This window comes from Manis javanica, chromosome 4 (genome assembly GCF_040802235.1).
Source record: "Manis javanica isolate MJ-LG chromosome 4, MJ_LKY, whole genome shotgun sequence".
Taxonomy (NCBI): domain Eukaryota; kingdom Metazoa; phylum Chordata; class Mammalia; order Pholidota; family Manidae; genus Manis; species Manis javanica.
In genome coordinates this window covers 156,562,067-156,588,187 of record NC_133159.1, presented here as the reverse complement: position 1 = coordinate 156,588,187, position 26,121 = coordinate 156,562,067, and the positions used below count along the sequence as shown (strand labels likewise).

The following is a 26,121-nucleotide window of genomic DNA, read 5'->3' as shown; positions in this document are numbered from 1 at the left end:
GAGTGGTTGATGTGCCTAGCGATCCAACCCAAGACCCCACCCCCATTCCATTCCCCGCCTGCTTTTCGACGTCCGTAGAGCGGAGATTGGTCCGTCCTGAAGAGGACTTGTTCTCTGACGCCGCCAATGAGAAGACGCAGAAAAGGGGAGCGTCACACCCAGACCCAGGTAGTATGCAAATATAGTGTCACGTGACATCAGGCTGCGCGGAGGCGGAGCCGAGTGTGAGATGTAATCAGGCACTGGTGAAATCACTGTGGGGGGTAGGGAGGAGTGTCAAACTTTCAGCAGTTGAGTCCAGGCAAGCACGGAGGAAGCGGTAACATAAAGAAGCATTATTTTTGGTTTAATGTAAAAACATTCGCTTTGTATCTTCATATGATCTCAGCACTGTTTGCAAGCTCCAAAGTACGATTCTGCAAAATAATCTAAGGTTTGCATTTATTTGCATGCTATTTGCATTATATTCGTGTAGTTAATGGCTACCGTGCCTCGTGTGACACCCACATTTTTCTCTCTCAACGTTTCCAAGTTCCTAGTTGATGTCGGTCCAACCTAAAAAAAAAAAAAAAAACAGCTGCTAACCTGTAAATTAAATTGAGACCGAAAAGGAGCCGGGAATTTCCCCTCAAAGTCGTCCATTCCAAGTCTAGCTCCGCAGAATGGAAGAAACAAAGTGACAGAAACTTGCTCAAATTTGCACAGTAACTCCATTAGCAAATCCTGGTCTTCCCATTCAGTGTTCTCTGACTTACAAGTCAGAATGGGACTGGACAGTCCCCAAAGAGAATGCATGCAGTTATGAAAATTACAGGTACAATATATATGAATACTTTTGGAAAATAAATCAGCATTTAAGTTACTACTAAAAAGTATTACTCTTCACAAGAAAATAATTATTACTCTTCGTATTTATTAACCCTTTTGTTCTATATATGGAAAAAGGAAAAGGCAATAAACCTTAGATTGTCTGCGATAAGGGACCATCCAAATAATTGGATAATTCCCTCCAGATTTATATTTAGCTATGAATTCTATTTTTTATCTTGCTACAAATTTATCTTTCTATTTCTGTTTTTGCCCAGTTTAATATTAAAATAAATGTATTCCCTGAAGCCATACTAACTAATCAGAGAAAAGAAGGTAATCTGGGAGCATGCTCCAAGGCAAGGAGAGGTCATTCTGGGATTAAATACTGAAAGCAGATAATACCCAAAGTGGAAATTCAAGAGTTGGTGGAATGATAAAATCAGCCTACAAAAAAATCAGCCTACATACACAGAACAAACTGAGGCAATGGAATACCCTGAAAAAAAGGTTTTCTTTGCAAAGAGTATATTCTTGCAGATTTTAAGGATTTACATCAAGATCTGACATTTGACCTGAAAAAAAGGTTTTCTTTGCAAAGAGTATATTCTTGCAGATTTTAAGGATTTACATCAAGATCTGACATTTGAAATCTTTTTTCTTGACTAGGAAATGCTGTACTACTTTTTCATGAAGAGGACAACTTTACCAAAGGCAGAGAGGAATGAACAAAAACTGATGAACTGATTAAAAACTCAAGAGTCTTAATAAACTTATCTCAGTTTTTTAAAAAAATCTATAATATTCCTTGATTCCAATTAGTTCAAAGTCTTTGTATAGTAATTTTGGGGTTTTTTTTTATCCTTGTAGACAATCTACAAGAAAACCATGGATTCTTATGATGCAAGGGGGGAAACTGAGGCCCAAAAAGGTGAGTCCTTTTGATTCCTAGCTCAGAACTCTATCAGATCTTATCGGACCACCCAGCCTCACATGTTCATTAATAAAATGAGGAGTGGTAGCAGCTAACATTCTTTGATTTCCTTTCTCCATCCCAGGTACATGTTAAGCACTTATCTCCTTTAATGCTTGTGATCACACTTCTGAGATAGGTATCTCTTCTTCACTGAGGCTTCAGAAAGAAGTAACATTCCCAAAGGTTACTCAGATAGCCTGACTCCAGAGCTGGACCCCTAATCTCTATTCTCATAAGACTTATGAACACAGAAGGATTACTATTATATTTCACATAGTCTCCAAAGATGCAAATTTGGCTGAGATGTTAAAATGAACACTTGCCTAGTATTTTATAGCTACCACCCACATACATTTCCACAATAGGCATGTAAGGTAAAAATGCAGACATCATTGTCCCTGGTTTGCTGAAGGCCCAGTCACAGACGCTAGATGACTTGCCCAAGCTCATCCATTTAGAAATGGCAGTCCCAATACTTACTTCCTAGATCTTTTGACTCTAGATTCAAGTACTTTCCCCAATGACACTCAACTTCTAGACCTCTGGCCTGCCTGAGAGCCAATTGGTGGTCTAGGTGGTCTCTTGAAATCTGTTTTTGCCTGCCAACTTGATCCATTGTAGGCCCTCTCAACATGTAAATTCTCAAGCAGTCTTATGAGTGACTTTTGTTGGCTGAGCTATACAGCATGTTTTAGAGGTAAAGGTCCTGAAATGAGGAATCCTGAAATGGTTTCATCAAGTGGCTTCCTTTCTGTATGCCAGAATCACCTCTGTTCCATCAACCTGACAGAGTTATTCAAAGATAAAATCTCCTAGTATTGGACAGATAGTCTTCCCTTGGAGAGAAGGGCAATGGGGGTAGTCTCAAGTTCATAGGGTTTAAATTTTGTTCTGTAGCCAAGGTACCAGGAATTGAGGGCATGGACAGTGGAGATGACACAGCTGAAGAACTGGATCTTCTGAGTCCAGAGATTTATGCTTCTTCCTGATAAGTTGGTGGCAAAAAAACACCAAAGTTGACCTAGTTGGAGGAGTGAGAAGGCAGGCATGGAGGAGATCCCTGTCTTCTCCTTACCTAGGTATCATGCCCAACCAGCTGTCTCTTATTCCCCCTCTTTATCACTGATAGCCTCTTCTGGCTCAGGCCTGATGGGAGAATAAAGACCTCATCTGAAGATCAAACCCTGTCTGTTTCCTCCAATAAAAGGAAGCCCTAGCAGTGTGGCGCAGAGAAGACAAGTAGTGATTCTGTAGCATCTTACTATGCTGCTGGACAGTGACTGTAATGGGGTGTGTGGTGGGGACTTGATAATGGGGGCAGTATAGTAACCATGATGTTGCTCATGTAACTGTACATTAATGAAACCAAAATTTAAAAATTAAAAAATTAAGAATAAAAAAAAAAAAGGAAGCCATGGCTTTGGGGAGGTTGTGTGCTGCTAAGGGGGAATGCCTGGCCTTACAAAGCATCTTCTAACTTACAAGAAAACCTTTGTCACTGTCCCCCTGTCATCCTCATCAACACGATTGTCACCAATTAACTCATCACCAATTTACTGAAATGACCACTCTGTGCCAGACACAGAGCTAGACACTAAGGAATGCAATGATGTTCAAACACATGCTCCCTACCCAGGAGTCACAGCCCAGCAGACCATGACGCCTACATGCTGAAGTGGCACTGGGCTAGATGCTATTCCAATTGAACTATTACCCGGTTCCTGCTTTTAGGACTTTGTGTCAGAGACAGGCACTCAAAACATCAAAAGTGGAGGATCATACATACCAAGTAGATCAATAAATTGTTATTCATTATGGGAGAATTGTTGGCCTCTGAGGGTTCCCACAGCAAATGCTCAGTCCCTTGATCCTAGCCTGGGCTTGGGATGTCCAAGCTCTCACACATGAATGAGGACTCCAGAAGTTATTTTTCCTACAGGTGTGAGTTAGAGGTATAGCCACTCCTCAAGCAGTCCCTATAAGGTCTGGGGTCTTAAGAGCTGCAGGCTGTGGGGAATCACAGCATTTTGGAGGATCCGCAGGTCTTAACTCTGCTGGCTACTGAATTAAGAGAAGGCTGGGGTCGTCATAGCCAAGAGCTTTCCAGTTCTGAAGGTTCTGTCAGGTCCTACTTTCAGGGCACCTTGACCCGCATCCTGTGCACTTATGTCACAATAACCAACAAGAATGGGAATTCCAAATCACCATTTCACCCTCCAAAATCAGGGACTCAGTAGCAATGGTTCAGCAGAGAATAGAGAAGTCGTGATATTCTGTGGTACCTGAGGGAACTGTCTCCGAACTTCCTGGTAAATGTCTAAGTGCTCACGCTTGGCCTTCAGGCTCCAAAATAATAAAATGGAAAATGAATGCAAACACACGGTGTCTCTTTCCGACCTACCTCCTTTCCTCAGCCTCTGTCTGAAATGTCAGGCCCAGCTCCACCGGGAATGAGATCCTGAGGAAATGGGGTCAGAACTGAAGGAGCAGAGCAGCCTGAGAGGGATTGGGAAGGAGTGTTGAAGGAACGAATGAGGTTATGGGAACAGAGTAGGGAGGGGTCCCTAGCCCTCAACATTTCTCCCACTCTGGGGGCCTCCCTCTCCCCAGATCCCTTCCCTCTTATGCCCAGGGTAACTAGATGGCCTGGATTTTGACCTTCTGTGCTTCATCTGGCACATTTTGTCCCTAGCTGTGGCCCACCGCTTTCTGCCCTCCCACTTAGTTATCCCACTTGCTCATTCTCCTTCACACTGGATAGTGTTCACACCTTAACTCTTTCTTTTCCTCTAGGTGGGAATCAAATTTTCTTGCTGAACTGCAGCCTTTTTAAAATGAAGATTCCTCATCCCTAACATTGAAGGATATGATGAAGGGGGTTTTTTTTGGTATCATTAATCTACAATTACATGAAGAACATTATGTTTACTAGGCTGCCCCCTTCACCAAGTGCCCCCCATATACCCCTTCACAGTCACTGTCCATCAGTGTAGTAAGATGCTGTAAAATCACTACTTGTGATGAAGGGTATTTCTAAGTTTTAAAACAGGTAAAGAGTTAAATGTGGGGTCAGAGACATCAAAATTTTGGAATACTGGGACTAATGACACTCCAGGAAAAACAGAAAGTAGATTTCTTTTTTAAAGAGTTGGGAGAGACATTAAAGACTATATATGATCCAGCCCCTCATTTTACAGATGGAGAAATGGATGCCCAGACAAGGAAAGGGACTTGCCTGAGGCCACTCAGCAAATCAGAGGCAGGGCAGGAGACCAGGGCTCCTGTATCCCATTCAGTATTGCCTCACAACATAACTTCCAAAGGAATTTAAATGGAATGCTATTCAGCAATAAAAAGGAACAAAGTACTGATACATGCTACAACATGGATGGATCCTAAAAACATCATACAAGCGTTAAGAAGCTGAATGCAAAAGACCACATATTACGTAATTCCATTTAAATGAAGTGCAGAAAAGGCAAATTTATAGAGACAGAAAGCATTATCAGTGGTTGCCTAGAGCTGGGAGTGGGAGCAAGGATTACCTGCAAACAGACACAGTGCAACTTTTTGGGGTAATGGAAATGATCTAAAACTAGAATGTGGTGATGGTTGCACAACTCTATATATTTGCTAAAGATCACGGAATTATACATGTATATCAGTGAATTTTATGGTATGTAATGTATACCTCAGTCAAACTGTTTCCAGAAAAAGGATTTAGATATGTTCAAGGATAAGAAATCTGTATTGTGACAGACCCTGCTAATCTTTTTTTTTTTATATCATTAATGTACAATTACTTGAACAACATTATAGTTATTAGACTCCTCCCATTATCAGACCCTGCTAATCTTTTAAGGGAATGTCTTGGGAAGCAAATATATCTACCTTGTGATATCCCTTAAAGATACTGTGAGAAACATAAGATTTGGCTCTTTGGCCTATGGAATACCCAGGCTGGCATTTTTCATTAAAAAAAAAAAATCTCCTGCTTTCTAAAATACGTAAATTTCCTAAAGAAAACAGGTGTGCCTTGGTCACCATTTTAATTACTACACCTAGCACTGTGACCAGCATGCAAATGGTGCTTCACAAAAAATGAATTAAAATAAACTCTAGTTTTGCTGCATCGTGTGATTATGGGTATCTTTAGGAACTAGCTAGTTTCTAGAGTGGTGACTCACTGGGAACAGCTTGCATCCCCCATACCCGACTTTCCCAGGCCCCCTCAAAGATCAAAATCTTTGCAGAAGAGATGCTGGTTTCATACATTCCCAGGAGACCGCGTATAAACCAATGGGATTATTTGCTTCAGCTCCCTTTAGACTTCTCTCTTCTCTGTTGCTCCCATTTACCTTCTTCAAGTCAGCCTGAAGAGTACAACTGCCCCTGGGGCAAATAAGATACACTATCCTAAATGCTGTCCTTCTGATTCCACAGCAGTCCCTCCCCTCTCCCCTCACACCATGCACCAAGTCAGGCATCAAATATCATGAAATCCAATTCAAAGATTTATAAATATAACAGAAGGAATGAGTGATTTGAAACTTGGTCTCCTTTACACCCAGGGCACAGGCTCTAGTGTTTATTTTCAGAGCCAAAAATATTATCTCTAAAGGGCTTTTGTAACAGATAACTACAAAATATCATCACAAGGTCTTCCTCAGCTTTATTTTCTGTGCCTTGGTATACAAGATTTCCCCCTCCTTTCAGCTCCATCTTCTTCACCATCATCTGCTTCAGCTTCCAATTAGACTTCACTTCATGTAAACATTCCTCAACTGACCTTGTCAGATGCTAATGATTCCCTCAGGACTTAGTGTTCAGTTTATAGCCCATTATTTCGCACTAGCTTGTGGGTAGCTTTATCATTTCTCCTAAGTCATTTTATGTTTGTCCTTTCTCCCAAATTCTGAGCATAGGGACCCATTTGCTCTGGTATTTCTTGTCAGCAAGTACAAGCCACTGCACGTGGCAATGCTGAGTCAATGTTGGTTATTTAAGTGTTTGTTTCTCCAACTAATGTTTCTCATCACTTCTGAAAGTTGAGGCTAAAAGCCCTGCAGACCGAAAGGGAGACTCCAGGTTTTGTAAGGCTTAATGCTGTATCATTTAGAGGTTTCTCTGTAAAAAGTAAAAAAATTATAGAATTAGGTACAAGGCCTTGGATAGATTCTGTGCAATGAGAGGCTCTGACTCTTACATTTTGTTATTTACACTGCGAATCTGACTGAAAGAATGAAACCCAGTTATATCACATCCAACTCTTCAGCCTTGACTGCATTAGGTGTCCATTCCTGGTTTTTCCTGTGGATATCCTGTATCCAACACATTTATTTTCACAAGATGGCTCTGGCTCAAGAAAACAGCCTTGGCAGCCAAATCTCTCTACCTAAAAAAGCCCCAAAGGGCTGGACTGACAATCCTCCAACTTAGTAACTTGGTGGCACTTAGAATAGTGTTCTTTTCAGAGCAGGTGGCTTCTCTTGCAGCGTATGGTGGACGGTGAGGACCTTGTACCCAATTCTGAAAGCCCCCAGTAGCTCAAAGCCTGGAGGAGTTGTGTTGTTGTGCAGCGTAACAACTTGGAATGTTCCAGTACATTCCACCACTGGCCTTGCAACTCCTGCTTCTATTCAGCTAAGGCAAATGCCTAGTAGTCTGCAAAGTAGACTATATCCTGCTGGGGTAGGAAGCAACTGGGCCTTGCTTCTTCCATGCCACTCTGATAATATCACACAAGCTGGCACCTTCCCTGGAAGTCCCACCAGAAGCTCTGTCCAGTTCTCTGACCTCCTCGGTGTTTGCCCAGAATGTCAAGCCAGGGTTTAGATACCGACCCTGTCAATTTCTTGGCCCTGTACACCCAACTCTGAATTCTTCACAAGAAAAATTAGAAATCCTAGGATCCCTGAACCAGTGGTGAGTCTGCAATCCTCAAAATGCCCAGAAAGCTTGTATCACCTGTGGAGAGAGTAATATCAGGACCCCAGGGAGGAAGTAATATAATAAGGATGCTACAGGCCATGAGCTCCTGCTACATGGCACAGAAGAGAATTTCCAATTACTGGGTGCTTATTATAGGCTAAGCAATTTGCACACATAATCTCATTTAGTCCTTATTCATAGTTCTTATACTCTATATAGTAGTTATCATTATTCCCATTTCACAGGTGAGAGAACTGAGGCTCAGAAAGGTTAGGAAATATGTTGAAGACTATATGGCAAGAGGTGACGGGCCCATCTGCTTTCAAAGGTTGTGTATTACCACTACTGGGGAGCCCAGTAGACTAGATCAGAGGAATGCTGACCCAGAGTCCACTCCTTTCCCAAAGGTTGAAAGTCAGAATTAGGAATACAGGCCAGACCAGTCATGCCATAATCCACTCTCTTGACTCCCTGTCATCTCCCCCAGCCCTAAGCTCACTAAAACCCCTGATTTTGTTTAGATTGCAGGGAAGCAGTGCTCAGAAATTATGGAGGTGAGTCTGACAGGTTCCGGCTATTCCTGGTGTGGGAATTGAACGTTTTTTGAAACTTTCCCTTGACAAAAGCATGTCTCTCCTTCAGTGGACTAGACTAGGACCAGATACATTCTCTTTCTCCAAGTTTCCTACTTGGGGGAGAGAGAGATGGGGAAGCTGGGGGGTTTCCATAAGGAGAAACCAAAGAAGATTAAAGGAGGTAGAAGGGTGCTGCTGCCTTCAAGCAAGACTGCCAGAACCCTGGAGCCAGGATGCTTAAGAAACTTTTGTAGTGTGCCACGTAAATGTGCAAAAGCTCTTCATGGGCTCAAAAGAGAAGCTACAAGAGGCCCTGGGGAAGACGTGGCAGAAGAGGTTAGGAAGTAATAAGTAAGAATCTATCTGGGACTGAAAGAGTTTTTCGTTCTGAAACCACCACAATCAGAAAAGAAAGAGATTCACCACTTATCTCTGTCTCACCACCTCTGGGGTGGGGCAGCCAAATCAGGAGAGTTCTCGTGTATTGTCCTGTCCATTGCCAGAAAAAATTGGCTGTCCTGCCTGCCCAGCCTGCCAGAGTACTGCTGGAAAGTGACCGACTGCTGCATTTGGTTGATAAATGATGGGCACCCTTGCCTGCTGCCCATTCTCTCTTCTCCCTGTTTAGTTTGCAGCCTTTTGCCTGGCAGGGAGGCCCAGAGTAGCGGTTGGGGAAGAAGGGTCCTCCAGACAGTATTTAATACCCAGTGATTTATAGGCTGCTGGAAGGGGAGGGGAGAACCAGAGAAGGGAAGCCCCTGGGACTACTTTCCATTACACATCAGTACACCATTGACAAGAGTCAAAGTATTTTCTTGATGCCTATGCCTATAGGTCCAGCTTTGGGACAAAATACAGCCCTCACCCCTCCTGGGGCCCAAGATTCTGGCACCATCTCTGATGAGACCAGTGGAACTGGCTTGAGTGAGACTAACAGCCACACACCAAAATCCTCAATTATTTTCTTTCTTTTTTCCGTAGAGGGTGCACCTTTCTTGGAAGTACTGCAATACCAGGTTGATGCGTGGAGTGGATACAACAAGCTCCTATTCCATCTCCCTGCTCCAAAATCCATTTAATATATTGTCCTCAGAGAGAGGATGTATTGGATATTAAACTGGTAAGAACAGATACTATACTTGATCTTAGCCAAAAGGCTGAGCAGCAATCAACCTTTTAAGTTCCACAGTGCTAGGAGTGGGAAGAAACAAGTGAGAGAGAGTAGCTCAAATGCTGTTTTTGGAGGATTTATTTTTTTAATGTACAAGAATTCTTTTGAACCCTCCATGACTCCAAGAAGAACTATTTGAAATGTCCCTGCTTTAGGGGCCAGGGGGTTAAGTGCCAGGGATGGAAGCTAAATGCCAGGGCTGCTGGTTGCAGGGATTCTTGGGACTGAAGCTAATGGCCTTCCTGCTGTGGGCTCAGGAATACCAGGACCAGACTCTGGTTGCCCTGAGAGATGCAGCCATTTTTACTTCTGATTGAAGGGCATTACCTTCTGGGATTTTCCCTTCTCTGGTAAAAACCAGAGTAGAATATATGCCCAGGGGACCATGAGAATATGTACCCAAGAGTCTTGAGGGCACTGAAGTGATAATATTGTGAGGTAGAGTGAGACCAATGCTTTATATAGTTCAGAATTTGGTCCCTGCTCGTTGAAAGAAGATGCATTTGTGAGAGCGCATGGTGATTGCCCTTCATAAGAATCATCTCGAAAGGTCAAGGGATGAGCCTTGAATAGCCCTAATGTCCCTGAAATGGTCTATTGTATAGCTATTGTCTATACATGTAAAGGAGCCTTTCTTGACCCTATTCATACTTTTCTTTATTTGCCTCTGGGTTTCCCAAGTGAATAATTGCATACCACCTTATCCCCAAGTCTACCTCCCTTATGTTTCAACGATGAAATCGTTCAACATAACATTTCTTGAGCTCCTATTATGTGCCAGGCATCATGCTAGGTGCTGGATACACAAATAACACATGATGTCTTCTTTGGGGAGCCCCCAGTCTAGTTTTTGAAACATTTTCCTTTGTGCTGACCTTTTGGGATTTGGTAAAGAAATCTGCATCTACCCCTTTATATTTTCATATGTGTGGATCATATCCTCAGCCTCCATCTTTTCATAATCTTTAAAATTTTTCTTCATAGGTAGCCTCCACTTTTCCCTTGGTCAACTTAGGTGACTCTCCCTGGACTCTGATATATCTTCCTTGGGAGTTGAGTGACCAGAATTAGGTATTGTATTTCATGTTAGTGCTATGTGAATGTGTGCACAAGAGTAACACTATGTTTTCTGGCTACCTTTATTCATTTGTCAGTCTTCTGAACAGCCAGTAGTTATTAAATGCCAACTAAGCACCACGCACTGTGCTAGGTACTGAGGCTGCAATGGTAAATAAAATGGACACCCCTCATAGTCTGGGGTATGTGTCGGTGGGATAGAAGGTAAAGAATTCAAGTAGTCACACAAATAAATCTATAATTACAAACTGAGACAAGTGCTATGAAGGAAAGTACAGGGTGCTATAAAATGTAGAAATGGGGATCTGGATCTAATCTCAAAGCTTGAGGAAAAAGTTCCCTAAGGAAATGACCTTTGGTTCAAGATCTGAAGGTACAAGTAGGTGAAAAGATTATGGGGGAAGAACATTACAGGTAGAGCAGAGAGCATGTGCAAAGGTCCTGAGACAGAAGGAAAAAACAGTGCATGCCAAAGGAAATGTGGGAAGGCCAATGATAGGCTGTAGCACAGAGAATGAGTTTGTGTGGGATGGGCTGGAGAGATAGCTAGAGGACAGACCAGGTAGGACACTGCAGCCCAGGGAAGGATTTTAGTCTTTATATTACAGAAATACATGAATGAAAGTCTTTACAGAAGAGCCAACAATGGCTTTTTTCATATTACTAATGCTGCTTATACTTGGCTTAAAGGAGAACAGTAATGATGGTCTGAAATGCTAGGAACTTTTCCAGTGTCCTGGCATGGTATGGCTATGTCTGGTTGGCACTGGGGAGGCCCCAAACTGATGAGGCAGCCCCAGCTTGAAAGACCGAGGACTGGGGATGGAGGGTGGGTGGAGTGCTTTGCTTGAGGTATCAGCTCCACAATGACGCTTGGAACAGCCCCAAGGCCATGGTTCTTGTTCCTGATAACCCTATCATGTATACCTTGTTTAAATGGTCTGCTCATCCTGCCAGCCTCCTGCAGCAGCTGGGCTCCCCACCCAGTCTGGGGAAGGCCCCTGGATAAGAACCCTGACTCCGCCCGGAACCTGGGGTCTTGATCTGCTGAGTTCAGGCCTCAGTACTGTCTGCACCTGTAGTACTTACATATCCTTGATAGTTTTCCAGAGGTATTCATGGAAACAATGGAAGAAGGTCATGACAGCTGGACTTGGCCTTTCTGAAGTTTTCTCTTTCCTTCCAGTCCCATCTTTGGAGAATGTGGTTTGGTGTAGTGACATCTACTGGCAAGGTTAGGCAGTTAAGAAAATGACCAGATGCCCACTGATCCTCAAGTAATTTCCAGGCTAGTAAGAAAATAATTCTTCATTCCTGAGAGTGGGATGGGGTCAGTAATCTCAGTTGGTTGGAGTAAGACTAAGAAGACCAAGGTTGTGGGTTTGGACCATGTATGTGCTGGTTTGCCTGAAACAGAGAAATGTTTTTTCTTGGTAGTAGTTTGTATCCCTCACTTTGGCCAGTCGATTCACATTTGAGTAGTTAATCACAAAGGAGGTTGCGTAAACATGTGGGAATGACTCAGAGGGACCTATGCCTAGCCTCCATTCCTGGGAAGGCAGCTCCCAGCAAATGAAATAACCCACAGTTTACAAATAGCAGAATGCAGGGTCATTTTTCATCCTCGTGAAGTTGACTGACTAGGGAAAATTATTTTCTGGAACTCAGTTTCTCCTAGGTCACCAGGAAAATAATGTCAGTGAACCATCTTCAAGGTTTCTATAGTGGACAAGAGTGACTACAGCTTTTAAAGTGGTTGCTCAACTCTTGTGGAGATAAGACATAACCTGCCTCCTCAGTGCTTTCACCCATGTTATCTATACATTCTGTTCACAATCTCATTCTCATTCTCAAGCATACCTGACACTAGAGGTGACTGGGAAGCCAGAGCCAAAGGGTGAGGAGAAAATACTAGAGGAATAATACTAGAAGCATATGTTCTGCATTCTTAATAACACTGACTCTAACTGAACATGGCTCAAACAAACATCATTCAAACTTAAGAGAAAATCAAGACCCCAGGAGAGAAATGGTACTGAATAGGATTTCGCAGGAGAGGAAACAGAACTAGTGAGTAACACATAAAAAATTGTAGTATTTTCTCACAAGAAGGAAAACCAAAAGCACATTTGAGGTGCAGTTTTCATTTTTAGTAAAACTGCAAGGTTTTTATTAAGTAGCAACACTTAGTTCTGGGAATGATGTCTTAAGATTGTCACACAATGTATCACACAATGATGTGACACTTTAAATTTGGGTAAGTCTTTGGGAAAAGAAAGAAAGCAATATATAAGAGGTACAAATAAAAACGGAGAGAGCTGTAGATGCATGCATTCACTCCCCACAGTATTATCTGACATAAAAGACCCTCAGTAGCTCTCCTCCAGGCGGGGCCACAAGGGTGCCTGTGAGCTGGCCTCTGAGAGCCGGGCGCCGACCCACACCAGAAAGAAGGATATATAATATAAAGGATAGAGGCCTCAGAATCTGCACCTCAACCATGAGATAATTACTGCTGTAACAATTCAGGAGAAGAGATTCAGTAGTAACATCTACTTCTTCTCCTAATCATTTCTAAGAATATTACTTTTGTTTACTTACTACTTGAGGATTCTTGGAAGAAAAGTACTATGTGCTTATAAAAGGTTACATGGGGGTATATACCTGAAGAATTTTGAAGATTCAATAATGAAAACAACACAAACAAGTAAAGAGGTAAGGCACAATTGGAAATGCTAATATCCGGATGCCCTTCTACTGAAAAAAACTGAAGGCTTTTAACTTGAATTACAGTATGCAGAACCTTGTTATGGACTAAAAATTTGTGTACACCTCCAAATTCATATGTTCAAATCCTAATCCCTGATGTGGTATTTAGAGATGGAGCCTTTTGACTGCAATTAGGGTTGGATGAGGATATGAGAGTAGGCCCTTATAAGAAGAGACACCAGAGAACTTGCCTTCTCTCTCTCCTTGCTATGTGAGAACACAGTAAGCAGGCAGCTTTCTACAAGCCAGGAAGAGAGCTTTCACCAGGAACCAAATGATCTTGGACTTACCAGCCTCCAGAACTGTGAGAAATAAATTTCTGTTGTTTAAACCAAAAAAAAAAGACACTCAGTAATCCCACACAGGGCAATGACAGCACATTATATCACAATACCACAATGTAGTGTCACACAGGATTACAAGTACAATTATGAAGACTACAGAGATACATGGGAAATGTTGAGAATGTGTAAAAAATATGAAATTTCATGTAAAACAGCGGGTGCATCTACAAAAAGTGTGCACACATAATAAAACATACACATGTGCAAAAAATAAAAATAGCTTTGTGGCAGCAGTGAGATTAAGGATGTCTTTTTAGTTTCTTAAAAACTTATTCAGTGTTATTATACTGGGTTAATTATTTTTGAAAAGGTGAAGAGGTTGGGGCAGGGGAAGGTTAAACTTCCCCAGCCTCCTCCTATGCACACTTGTCTTAAATAATCAGGTCTAGGAGGGAGGCAACATGTCTGTTTATTCACAGCATGCACCCAGCCCAATGCCTAGCACTCATCAGAGGCTTAATAAATATTTGTTGTATGAATAAATGAGAATGCTTGCAGTTTAAAAGTCTCAACCCTTGATAAATAGGTACATTCCATCCTGGGGAATAAACAGGAATTTGGTTTTACCAGAATAAAAAAAATGAAGGTCCAACCATAATGGCAATTCCCTGGTCTTCCTGATAAGCGAATTTGGGCATAGAGGACCCAGGGAAAGACAGTCTGTTAAAGCAAACCTAATTACCTCCCAGGAACATATGTTGCCCTGAGGCCTCTGCTGCCATGACAACATCGTGTAACTATAACTACAGCTCTGGAGAGCTTTGGCCTGTCAAATATGGAATAGGATGTCTTCATCATACCAAGGCTTTGTGCTCAGACTGACTTCCCCAGGGAGGCTTGGATCAAGGGAAGGGAGGTAGATAAGTGGAGGAAGGGGAGAAATGAAGGACAGGAATGGGAGAACTACTAAATCAGAATCAAGAATGATTCTTTTTTTTTTAAAGCAATTTTCAAAATGCAGTTATTTGACTGTTTAGTTTTTGTGGTTATTTATAACCCCAGCTGCAGAGGCGGGAGCTGTGCCTGAGCCTGTTGGGATCTGTCCAATACCTTCCTCCAGGGTGGGGTTGGGGATGGGTGGGATAAGGGCAATACAGGAATCAAATTAACAAGTGGCCAAGAAGGTAAGAGAAGTTCCGGACCATCTCCAGCAAGAGCAAGAAAAGATGGACCATTTCTGACTATGCTGTCTCTATTTTTAAGGCAGCTGTAAATGAAAATATTTTAATATAAATTATGGTCACATCAGCAACCTCTGAGATTCTCCCAAAGTGCCAGAGACTAGGCCAATACTTTCACTCAGAAGTTATGAGATTGGCCTGACTGTACTAGCAGTGACCTTAAAAGGTCAAGGCATGCTTCCCCACCTTACAGGACAGTTATCTGCACATAAAGGAACCTGCTGTCCCTAACCCATTCTAGGCACATCACTGGTCAAGAAGACATGCAGAGGAGAGAGGATGGCTAGTTCTAGGCAAGTCTTTCCTAACTGAACCAACACCTGGCAGTGGCCACCCCACTTACCAAGTCCTGTTAGAGGCCAGGCAGCAAGAGAGAAGCTGGAGACAGTGTAGCCACCAGGCAAGGCTCCCAACCTCCGGGAGCTCCTGGGCCTTTGAAGCAAACAACAAATAACACTTTGTATTTGAAATACAGTACCTATGTTTTTACTGGCAAGGGGAGCATTTTAAAGGAAATTGAAGGATCACTTATGGAGCTTACGAATCTAACAGAGGAGACAAGTTACAGATACACAAGAAAGAAAATGTGCAAGGACTTTCACAAAAGATTGCCCCTACTACCTCACCCTGTTAGTTCCTCCTGGACTAAGGTTATTTCAGCCACATTCTAACTGGTCTCTCTGCCACTCTGATCATCCCTCCCACCTTGGCCTTCAGAGAGAAATCTCCAAACTGCAAGTCTGATCATGAGACTCCTCTGCTTAATGTCTTTCAGATATTCCCCATTTTCTCCAGTCCAGGCTCCTCAGCAGGATGTTCAAGGCTTTGCATGAACTGGTTCCCCAAACCACTCTTGCCTCTTCTTCCGGCAATCATCCCAACTCTACCCTGCCATCAGTCGCCCCCATGCAAGTGCTCCACACTTCTGCACATGCTGCTGCCTTTGCATGAAAAGCCCCTATTCTCCTTGTCTACCTGCAAACTTATTTGTCCTATGAAATACCACTCTTATTTCACCTCTGCTATGAATCCTTTCCTGAACCCTCCATATGGAACACTCTGCTTCCTCCTCTGTACCACTTCTGAGCCCTGCTCATCATTCTTTTTTCCATTAATACTCTAGAGGGTTTGAGGAAAATGAGATTACTGGCTGGTGCTTTGTCAATAGTGGTGTGACTCTATGCCTGGCATATAATGCCTGAGTAAGCAGTGTGTGTTTCTTGAGCTGAGGTGAGGTGAGGTTGAACAGGCAAAAGCAAACAACCATTGGACCATGTAAAGATATATTCACTAACATTAGAATGTTATAGCCATGACTAGGGTGACTGGAATTATAAATATTAACAATAACAGCCATTTACCGAGCACTTACTGTCAAGAACTATGCTCAGTGCTTCACAACAATCATCTCCTTTAATCCTTATAACCACCCTATGAGGTAGCTGTTAGTGTCCCCACTTCACAGGTGAGAAAGTTGAGGCACCAATAAAAAAACTCATCCAAGAGCAACACAGGTAGAAAATGGCAGAGCTGAAATTCTAATGCAGATCTGATATCAAAGCCCTGTACTGGACACTAGTAGAGAGGATGAATAAAATAAATAGGAGTATGTTCCTGTATCTATTTGGGAAGGAGAAAGGGGAACAGAACAGAACATCTACTAAATTGTATAAGGAAAAGTATAAATATAGCAAAATAACATATCATTGAGTGCTAGTACCTTAGAAAGAATAAATCAAAAAAGATGTTCTGGAGGCAGTACATTTTAAAGAAGGTTGAGAAATGCATGCAGGAAGGAAGAAAAGCCCATGTGAAAGCATAAAGACAGGAAGAACAGTGGAGCTATGTGAAGTCTGGCAGGTGAGGATGGGCAAGGACAAGGCTTTGAAACCAACATAAGTTCCTGTTTCAAGAGTTAATTGGGTCATGATGAAAATGACACTCAAAATAATTATATTTGGTTCAAACAAGAAAGGAAGAAGAAAAAAGCTTTTAGGATTCCCTCTTCCTGATTCTAAATATATTAGCAGCTGTACTTTCATCTTAAGTACACATTTTCCTTATGATCATCTTTCTATCCCATAGGTGTTTTTCCCCATCTTTTTGCCAAAGCGTACACTTTCAAAGGACGAGAATCATTTCTAAATGAAACTGTAAACTCTTTAGTGTTAGCTGCAGTGTTTAAGAATCCAGTATAAGGATTAACCAACGTTGAACACTTGTGTTGTTGGTATTTGTAGCTGGTATTTAGATCTTATTCTCTTAAACGTTAACTTCCAGGGAGGGATACTTCACCATCTTTGAGTACTATACATTCAGAGACTGTTAAAGAGTATACATATTCTGACTGTTTAGCAAGAATTTACTGTGGGTAGAGCATGGCCTGGGCACTATTAAGGATGGTACAAAAAATTGACATATACTCTTAACATAAGAGCTCCTTAACAGCAGTCGGGGAGCCAGAACATCCAAGAGTAACCTCAGGAACACACCAGTAAGTGCAAAATAACAGTAATGGTGTTAAATGCTTAAGTGCTGAAAGGATACAAAAGAAGAAACGTGAGCACTTTTCAAAGAAGTTCTTAGTGCAGTTCAATCTAAGTAGGTCATTCAAGAATATTTACACTAAAAGTAGGTTATTCAAGAGTATTTACACTAAACACTAAAAGCTAAATACTAAATACGAAAAGCTGCCTGTGTTAACACTAGCCCAGAATATTATCCCCAAGGAGGGTGCTGGTTAAAGGTCTGGGAAAGTTAACTCTTCAGGTTCCAAGATGTTTACCTGCTGCTGCTCTGCGCTTTAGCTTTGCTCCGGGGCGATACCTCCATCTGAGTTGGCCTCAAGTGAAACTGGGGCCCAGGATCCTAACTTAATGACTGAGCTCGCCTGTATTCCCTTCCACCCGGTCCCTCTTGGCCAAGTTGTGGCCCTCTCAAGACTTTTCCTCCAGCGAGGTTAATTCCTCAACACCCGTTCTCCACTTTCAAGCTTTTCTTACGGCTCTTCTTGGAGCCTTAGGTCCTCGACCAACTTCTCCTTCCTACGTTCTTTCAAAGCAGGCACTATTATTATTTAAATATCGATGCTTTTTTTTTTTAGCTCCAGCTCCACTAAAAATATTCCTTTCTCTTCTTCCCTCCCCCAACTCCTGGCTCACACATCTGTATTTCCAGAAGTCACTTGGGCTAAATGGTGTTCAATGCTTCCCTGATTCTGGTGCAGCACCCATCCCCACCCCTTGAGGCCACGCAGGGCTCTCATACCCGTACGGAATGGGGAAAGGAGGCCGGCGCTCACCATAAACTAAATTGAGAATTCTTCGGAGCTACAGCTTCTGGAGAATGGTTTTACCTCCTTCCGCGACGTAAACGACTAACTTGCTTGCTGTGCTCTAAGGGCAAGGGCAATGTCTCCTCTACCAGACAAGAAACTTGCTGGTGCTGGACATCACCTTTTACAAGCCCCCATTCTCAGCACTTTGAGACACAAGAAGGCTCTCAAAATACGGTTTCTTGAGCAAACTATCCCTTCCCAACTATGAGCTTATATGATAAATGGAAACGTCCTTTGGCCAAGTAGGCAACAAAGGGGTTAAATCTCAGCCACTTGATGGATTCTGGGGGTTTCTTTCCTCGATTTAAGAAATTAAATCGACTGGGTGGGGAGATTTTGCCCAAAATAAAGATGACAGTTAACTTCAACTGTCAGGCTTCGTCCCAAGCGAGAATGGCTACTCCCTCCCAACAAAGGGTGAGAGTCCCCTAACTAAAAATGGCTGATCCAGGTTTCTACTATCTATGCCGCTTTCTGCCCAGTCCCAAAATGGCGCTCACCGGCCTCACCAGTGGAGCGAACCTCCCAGCACCCTCTCTGGCCGGTAACGTCAAGTGACGCGAGCACCAGACGGAAGTGACGGAAAAAGCGCCTCAGCCCGCGGCGCCTGCGCAGAAGGCTTTAGACGCTGTGAAGCAGGAGGCACTTGGGATCGTCCGCAAGGTTGGGACTGCTACAGAGGCCGCCACGGAGCCCGCCGGAGCCACCGTTCCTACTGCTGCTGCCGCCGCTGCCCGAATCGGAACCATCGGGCCGCAGCCGCCGGCAATGCCGCGAAGGAAGGTGAGAGGAACGGGACAGAAGGGATGGCGGGTTTCTAAGGACAGTCGATTGAGCAACGTGACGCATTGGCTACGCCTCACTATGGCTGGGTTCCAACTTCCCGCGTCCAGCTCAGCAGCCCTCTCTTCTCTCCATACCCAAAAGAGAAATGTGGGCCCAACCCTGGCCTCGGCCTATGCTTGCATCTATTCCCGCCCTCTGCTCGCCTGTATCGGAGGCGTTCTTCTCGGTAATTGGTCGCTGAAAGATCTAGAAGCATATTGATTGGCTGGTGACACCGCCCATTTGGAGTCCAACAGTCACCACCCCGCGTGCGGGGGCGGTGACGAGGCGGGGAGACCAGCCCTACCGCTTTTCGACTGGCTGAAGAGAACGATCCCCCCTCTCTTGATTGGCTGGGCTTGGCAGTCTGTCCTGTGGGGGGGGGGGGGCGCGGTTTCCTAGTACCATGATTGGGTGCCACGAGTCCCCGCCCTTCCGGCTACTGATGCTGATAGGTGCAGAGGCGGGGTGTTTTAGCATCCTTCCTGTCTGGGTCGGGGGCACAACAAAGCAGAGAACTGGGTGGTAGAGAAACAGCGCCCACTCCCCAGGGATTCATTCCACTTAGGCCTGTTGCGTCTACGCCGTAATGTTTATCTTATTTGCTTAGTTGGACAGCGCCTACAAAATGCAGTTCGTAGAATCAGAAATTTTTTACAATTAAATAGGATTTAATAGGATCACCTAGGACACCCCCATTCCTTTTCTGCAGCTGAACACACCGAAGCCTAATGGAGTGCCCCAAGCCATTCAATTAGATAACGCCAGAGCCAGGACTACAGAACAAATTTAACTGAATTCAACAAATGTTTTTTGACTACTCGATACCTACTGGTTGCTGGAAATTCAAAAATTAACTAGACCTGTCCCTGGCCTAAGGAAATCACAGTCTAATGTGGAAAAACAGGCATATAAATAACGAGAAGGAGCTAGCAAGTTCTCTACTTGGAAGTAAGATACCAAGCTTTATGGGAAGGAAATGAGGGACCAATTAAGTCAGCTCTAGAGTAGGATGGTAAGTAGATTGGTGAAAGCCAGGGAGAAGACCTGAATTCCAGAGTCAAGCGAGGAAGGGGGGATGGTCAGGATTCAAATATTGGGGTAATTGGACTAGATGACCAGTAAGACTCCCCCTTCATCCTGTGGATTTTCTGTGACTCTGGTGCCTCTGTTTCTGGCCAAAATACCCTTGAAATATTTTGAAAGCTAGGTGGTGGTCTTGTTCATTCCTGCAGAAATATTTCTCTTCATAGTGGCTTTTTAATAAAATATTTATACCTTTTATTGTCTATTAAAATGACCTGCAGTAACGGGTGGTGTTTATTTGGTTAAGGCTTACCAAATGCAGGAATAGTATTGGTTCCTTGGAATAGTCAGCAGCTCCCTTTATGAAATTCCCAAATACACAGAGCTCTGAAAATGTAAGTTTTTTTAGTAACTTAATTGGTGGCAAAACTTGTCCTAAACTGTCCTGAGACTAGTAGTTTTTGGGAGTCTCATTTAGTGTGATTGTTCGTATATTTTGCTGTGGAAATATTAATGTGTTTGATTGTAGGATGTTACTTGCTGGGTACATGCAAAGTGTTCCTTTTCCACACATAAAACATGAATTTCAAACACAACTGGCCCTATGGGGTTTTGAATAAAGAGTAGGGGACTTGTAGGTTGAAGTTTTGTATTTTTTTTTTTTTAGCAAGTACTCTTCCTGTTCTGCTTTAGCAAAGGATATAATGTTAATGCTCACTAAATAGTTATCTTTATGTCTATAATAATTGACAATAATTGCTAACTGAAAAGATAATAAAATGTTTTTGAATACCTATGAGTCTTCATGTGCAAGCTGCCTTTTTTTAAGAAAATACTTTTGGCATTCATGTGGAAAAACTTCATAGGTAGATAGAAAATAGAATGTAAGAAAGAAGAATTTTAATATTTTTCTTTTAGTTTTTTTGGGATCAAGAGTTGTGGACCTTGATATTTTGAATTTAGTGTATGGTTTTAAAAAGTGTGATGGCTATTTGTGGAGACTTTGAACAAAAGCTACCCTAAAGTTAATGGAGTGAAGCACGAACATTTTTCTCACTACCCTGGACTTTCTATAACTATATGGTTTTGTCAGCCGAGTTGGGTACTTTTATTTCCAGTTTGTGGTACTGACCTCCCAATGGACTTGTTTCAGAATTAGTGATAATACAGTAAGAATTAATTTTATTTAGTAAAGGTGCATTGTCTGTAGATTGTTCATTTAAATGTCCTAAACAAAGGGAAGTTGGCTGTGGAATCTGTCTTGGGTTTGTCAGCATCATGGTTTTTAGCATCATGGTTTGTTTTATTTCCACTGTAAATACAAATCCACACAGTAAATGCTTCTGTTGCTAATGTCTGGATCTATGGTGTTACAGAGGAATGCAGGCAGTAGTTCAGATGGAACCGAAGATTCCGATTTTTCTACAGATCTCGAGCACACAGACAGTTCAGAGAGCGATGGCACATCCCGGCGGTCTGCTCGCATCACCCGCTCCTCAGCCCGGCTGAGCCAGAGTTCCCAAGGTAAAAGACTTCCTTCTTCCTGACCACGCCTTGCAGCTGACTAGCTGGTCATCATATTATTATGCTAGTTAATGTGGAAACTGGACCCTTGGCTTGGTGTAGATGATAGAATCTGGTAAGAGGCAGAGTGAATGACAACAGATGTATCAGGTCTTTAAAAATGGTTGTATTGTGACTGCTGCCCAATTGGTAGACCCAAAGGAACTGTGTCTGATATAATGGATGTGTGACATATGTATATCTTGAGTTGTTTAATTTTTTTTAGATTATAGTTTTCCCATCAGTAGAATGGTAATATCTCTTCACTTTCTGTTAGAATGGTATAGGCTTGGGGACTTAAAATAGTCTCCTGACCTTGTTATTGGAGGACCCCCAATACTTCTAAATACTACTCAAACTTTTATAAAATTCTGTGAATAGTCTGATACAATTAATAGATATAAATAGTTGCACCCAACTGTTAGTTGTAATAACCCAGAATTTCACTTCGGTAGTAAAGTATAGAGAATCTTGATGTTGGAAGGTAGTTGGAAGGTTTGGAAGGTTCCCTAGTGCAATTAGCCTTCTGGGGTTAGGGTTGGAAGGTACTGTACCCTGGTCCCTCCTGGCTCTGCTCTGGGATTCCTTGGGGGAGGAAAGAAGGTTGCAGTTAATAAATAAAACTGATGGACAATAGGTGGTAATAACCTACAGGGAAAAATTGTAAGAGACTTTGAGCACTTAAATAGCACTGACTGATGACTGCTTTATGAGCATGTTGCAAAATGAGAGAAAAGCATCAGTTTTTCAGGCAAGAAAGTGGGAACATTCTCTCTTAACAACTGTTCGTAACTTTCTTTTGAATTCAGCATTTCAGCTGAAGTAAAGCTGTTGTCTCAACTATAATTCAGGTATTATGCACGTACTAGAATGCCATGATAGAAAAATCATAGTTCCTGCCCTCAAGGAGCTCACAGTTTTGTGCAGGATATAGATATGAAAATGGATCATGGTAATTCATTGTGGTAAGGGCTCTGAGAGAGGTTTGCATAGAAGACTGTGGAAGCCCAGAGATGAGGCAGCCAACTGAGGGCAGGTCTCCCAGATGGAAATCTTAAAAGATCTAGTAGGGATCTAGTTTAAAAAAGAGGAAAATGTTACTCTACATAGAGGGATATGTAATTGCAAAGGAGGGGCATAATGCTGTTGCAAAGTATAACTGGCTCTGCCCTGGACACCTGAAAGTTGTAAATATTCAGAACCGCTAGGAAATACCTGAGCTCTGGGTCTCTCTATCGTTATTATTATACTTTGACTTCAGAGTTGCACAACTCCTAGGGGTACTATTCACAATGTAGTTTATGTAAGGCAGCCCTCTCTAAAGCAAATTGTAGACAATGTCGTAAGTAGAACCTCCTCGAGATGTGCAAACTGATACAACCCAGCTGTGTGCTAACTTTTTTTACCCCAAAGTTTGAGAATTTCAGTTTTCTTCTTTTGAGAACATAAAAAAATTTTATTATTGTAAAGTCTTTTGTTATTTAAATATGCTTTAATTTCAGCTTTGAATTCCTTTTATTCCTTGTTTAAGGGATATAAATTAGAGATATAAAAAGGCTGCGAGGTGCTTCAGAAGGGTTTTGCTATCCAAAAGAATTTTAAAAGCTGCATTCTTGTCTTAACCGCTTTGAACTTATTGTGATTTTGCTTCAGGGTGTCAGGGTAATTGGGAGGAAAAAAAAGATCTCTAAAGAAAAGAAGAATTTGTGTATTATTATACCTTTAGTAGCAAAATACCTGTTTTATGGTGGGTTGGAGTAAGGGAAGAAAGAGAGGTTGCAGCTAATATTTATAAAGCACTGTATCTATGTTCCAGGATCATGTTAAATGCTTTACATGAATTATCTCCCTTATTCCTTACAACAGACATATAAGGAATGTGCTACTTATATTTTCCTTTTTTAATAGTTGAGGAAATAGACTTGGAGAGATAACTTGTCTAAGATACTACAGCTAGTTGGTAGGGTAGAGTGGAATTGAATTGGAGTCAGTCTTGATTCCAGAACCTAAATTATCAATTCTATACTATATTGTATCTCTACACCTGATCTAGGCTTTTTGCTTAAATTTTACTTAATAAAATGGATACTTAAAAATTTTTTTTGGATTTTGTGAAATAAGAGAGGAGGGCTTACATGCTAATAAAGCGTATCGGTGACAAATAAGACGAATTTTCTCCTTTTCTCTTTATTTTATTATCTTTTAAAATCGGGATCAGATTCCAGCCCTGTTAGAAATTTGCAGTCTTTTGGCACTGAGGAGCCTGCTTATTCTACCCGAAGAGTGACCCGTAGTCAGCAGCAGCCCACCCCAGTGACTCCGAAAAAATACCCACTTCGGCAGACTCGTTCATCTGGCTCAGAAACTGAGCAAGTGGTTGACTTTTCAGATAGAGGTGAGTGGGTATAGTATGGTTTAAACCCAATATAGAGAGGATCTGGTCAATTTCCTCTTAGGGAAGGCTTGAGGCCACTGCAGATAGATGCCTAATACAAACAGAATTCAGCCAGATGAATACTATTCACCTGATTCCTGTCTAACGTCTTGCAGAAGAGAGTTTGATACTGGAGGTCTAGAGTAGCTGGAGTACATTAAATTGGACCTGTAAGAAGCAAAACAGTCTCGGGCCCTCTTAACTTGCAGATGAGGAGGGTTTGAACCAGACTTTCTTACAGCCATGCTTATCAGTCTAATTTCTGAGAAGTAACCTTCGGTAATGGGGAATGGTAAGCCATTGAGATTGTGATTTACCAGCCTGAATCAGAGACCTTAGAATAGAGGTAACAGACTGCTGAGCTTCTAGCCTGAACATGGTTGGTTAGTTTATTTGCACAGTGTTTATGTTTATTATTATAATTTCTTAGTTTGTTTCATGTAAAAACAAATTTTTACAGCGATTTCATGTAAAAACCTGGGTTACTTGTTTCTTTTAAAAAATGGAAGGCTCTGGGAACATGAGGTCACCATTCACCCACAGTAATAATTGGCTGGCACTGAATAGTAGTAGTTTACTTGAGATGAACAACTGGCTCTCTATTTGGCTTTGCTCAGCCTTTGTAGGCATTTGGTTCGCAACCCGTGATTTTAAAGTCTAGAACTGTTAGATTACCAAGAAGCTAACTCAAAGAGTCAAGTCCATTCACACCCACACCAAACCTGTTCAGTATCCAGAAGGAAAACTCTTTTCACTTCCTTTCCACTTTATATCTCCTAGAAGGAGAGTGGGATGGTAATGTTTTTAAAAAATTTATTTCCATCCAGTTTGATTACCCATGACTGGGGGCTTAGTAGAAACTCAGATAAATAAAATGTATTAGGTAGACCTCAAATTTAATTTTAGTCACAATTTAAAGTAGCACAAAAGGAATGATGTTAGTTTCTCTTCAATTTCCATTTTGCCTTATAGAAGACAAGTGGCCAAAAATTACTGGTTAAATCATAGGAAGAGCATGTGGGAAGCCTGTAAACTCTTGAATAGTAAACCTGAATAAATGGACCCCATTCACGAGTTCTACCAATTGTCATTGCTTTAGAAACTAAAAATACAGCTGATCATGACGAATCTCCACCTCGAACTCCAACTGGAAATGCACCTTCTTCTGAGTCTGACATTGACATCTCCAGCCCGAATGTGTCTCATGATGAGAGCATTGCCAAGGACATGTCCCTGAAGGACTCGGGCAGCGATCTTTCTCATCGCCCCAAGCGCCGTCGCTTTCATGAAAGCTACAATTTCAATATGAAGTGTCCTACGCCAGGCTGTAACTCACTAGGTGAGTGTGCTCTGGCTTCATGGCACCCTGTGTTCTGTGGTTCTCTTCTGGAATTAGGATCATGAAGAAATGCTTTGTATTCTGTTGCAACCTATCTTCTTAGGCTCTTCAGTGATTATACACTCAGAGTAGCATTGAGTTGCCCACTTGAGTAAAAGCATTTTCCTTCTTGGCCTATTATCCATAATAATATATCTGTTTGCAAGGAAAGTAACTGTGATGTACCATTTAGTTTATTGAGAGCTATTCCCAGTGAAAAATTCTCTCCTTTTGTCAGCAGAAAACAAAATAGAAGACTGATTATCTCTAAACATCTCATTGTATGGCACATAGTTCAAGCTTAATAAGGATAATAAAGCATAAGCTTGTGCAGAATAGGGCTTCTATGGCCATAGCTTCTAAAGAAATAAGAAAAACAGATTTCCTATCAAGAGGCTATGAAACTAAGAAGGCATAATGAGAGCTTGGCCTTTTTTAACTTTGGTTGCTTGAGGTCCTGTGACCTTGTATACTTAGTAAGTGTAAGTCAGACAAAGACTTTTCAGAAAAATTAGTATTTCATTGTTTTCTTATGACTTGTACTCCTTACTGAGGGAGTCTTTTTTGATGGTTTAAATCTTATTTATGCTCCTTAAGTGAGCTTTGGTGCAAATGTTGACCTTAAGCTTTTGTCTGGAGTTGGTAGGCACTGATTGGAAAATTGGAGGCCTTTCACTACTGGGTCTGCTTCTTAAGTTTATGAGTTTTTAAATGTGGCCACCACATT

The 26,121-nt window shown here is 42.0% G+C and overlaps 1 protein-coding gene, 1 long non-coding RNA gene and 1 other non-coding gene across 7 annotated transcripts in view; 1 reads left to right on the top strand and 2 right to left on the bottom strand.

Annotated features, from left to right (window-relative positions):
* Nucleotides 1–227: 227 nt before the first annotated feature.
* On the bottom strand, nt 228–18,659 carry LOC108391057 (uncharacterized). Of its 2 annotated transcripts, XR_005056204.2 has the most exons (4): nt 18,133–18,659; nt 15,175–15,263; nt 11,627–11,760; nt 228–555 (listed from the first exon to the last, which is right to left on the bottom strand). It is a non-coding gene; the product is annotated as an uncharacterized lncRNA (long non-coding RNA). The 2 variants fall into 2 exon arrangements; XR_001851670.3 differs by lacking the exon at nt 11,627–11,760 and having other exon boundaries at nt 236–555.
* On the bottom strand, nt 9,269–9,458 carry LOC118968512 (U2 spliceosomal RNA). Its single transcript, XR_005056243.1, has one exon. It is a non-coding gene; the product is annotated as a U2 spliceosomal RNA (small nuclear RNA).
* A 94-nt stretch (nt 18,660–18,753) lies between the features above and the next one.
* The window catches only part of KAT7 (lysine acetyltransferase 7), a 30,772-nt gene continuing 23,404 nt past the window's right edge, over nt 18,754–26,121 (top strand). For 3 of the 4 annotated variants that reach the window (XM_036999045.2, XM_036999046.2, XM_036999044.2), the window contains exons 1-4: nt 18,754–18,951; nt 21,396–21,543; nt 23,801–23,977; nt 25,116–25,355. In XM_036999045.2, the coding sequence (XP_036854940.1) occupies nt 18,937–18,951; nt 21,396–21,543; nt 23,801–23,977; nt 25,116–25,355 (580 nt within the window). In that variant the 5' untranslated portion in view covers nt 18,754–18,936. The remainder of the gene's footprint in view (nt 18,952–21,395; nt 21,544–23,800; nt 23,978–25,115; nt 25,356–26,121) is intronic. The other variant, XM_036999043.2, reaches the window with a different exon arrangement.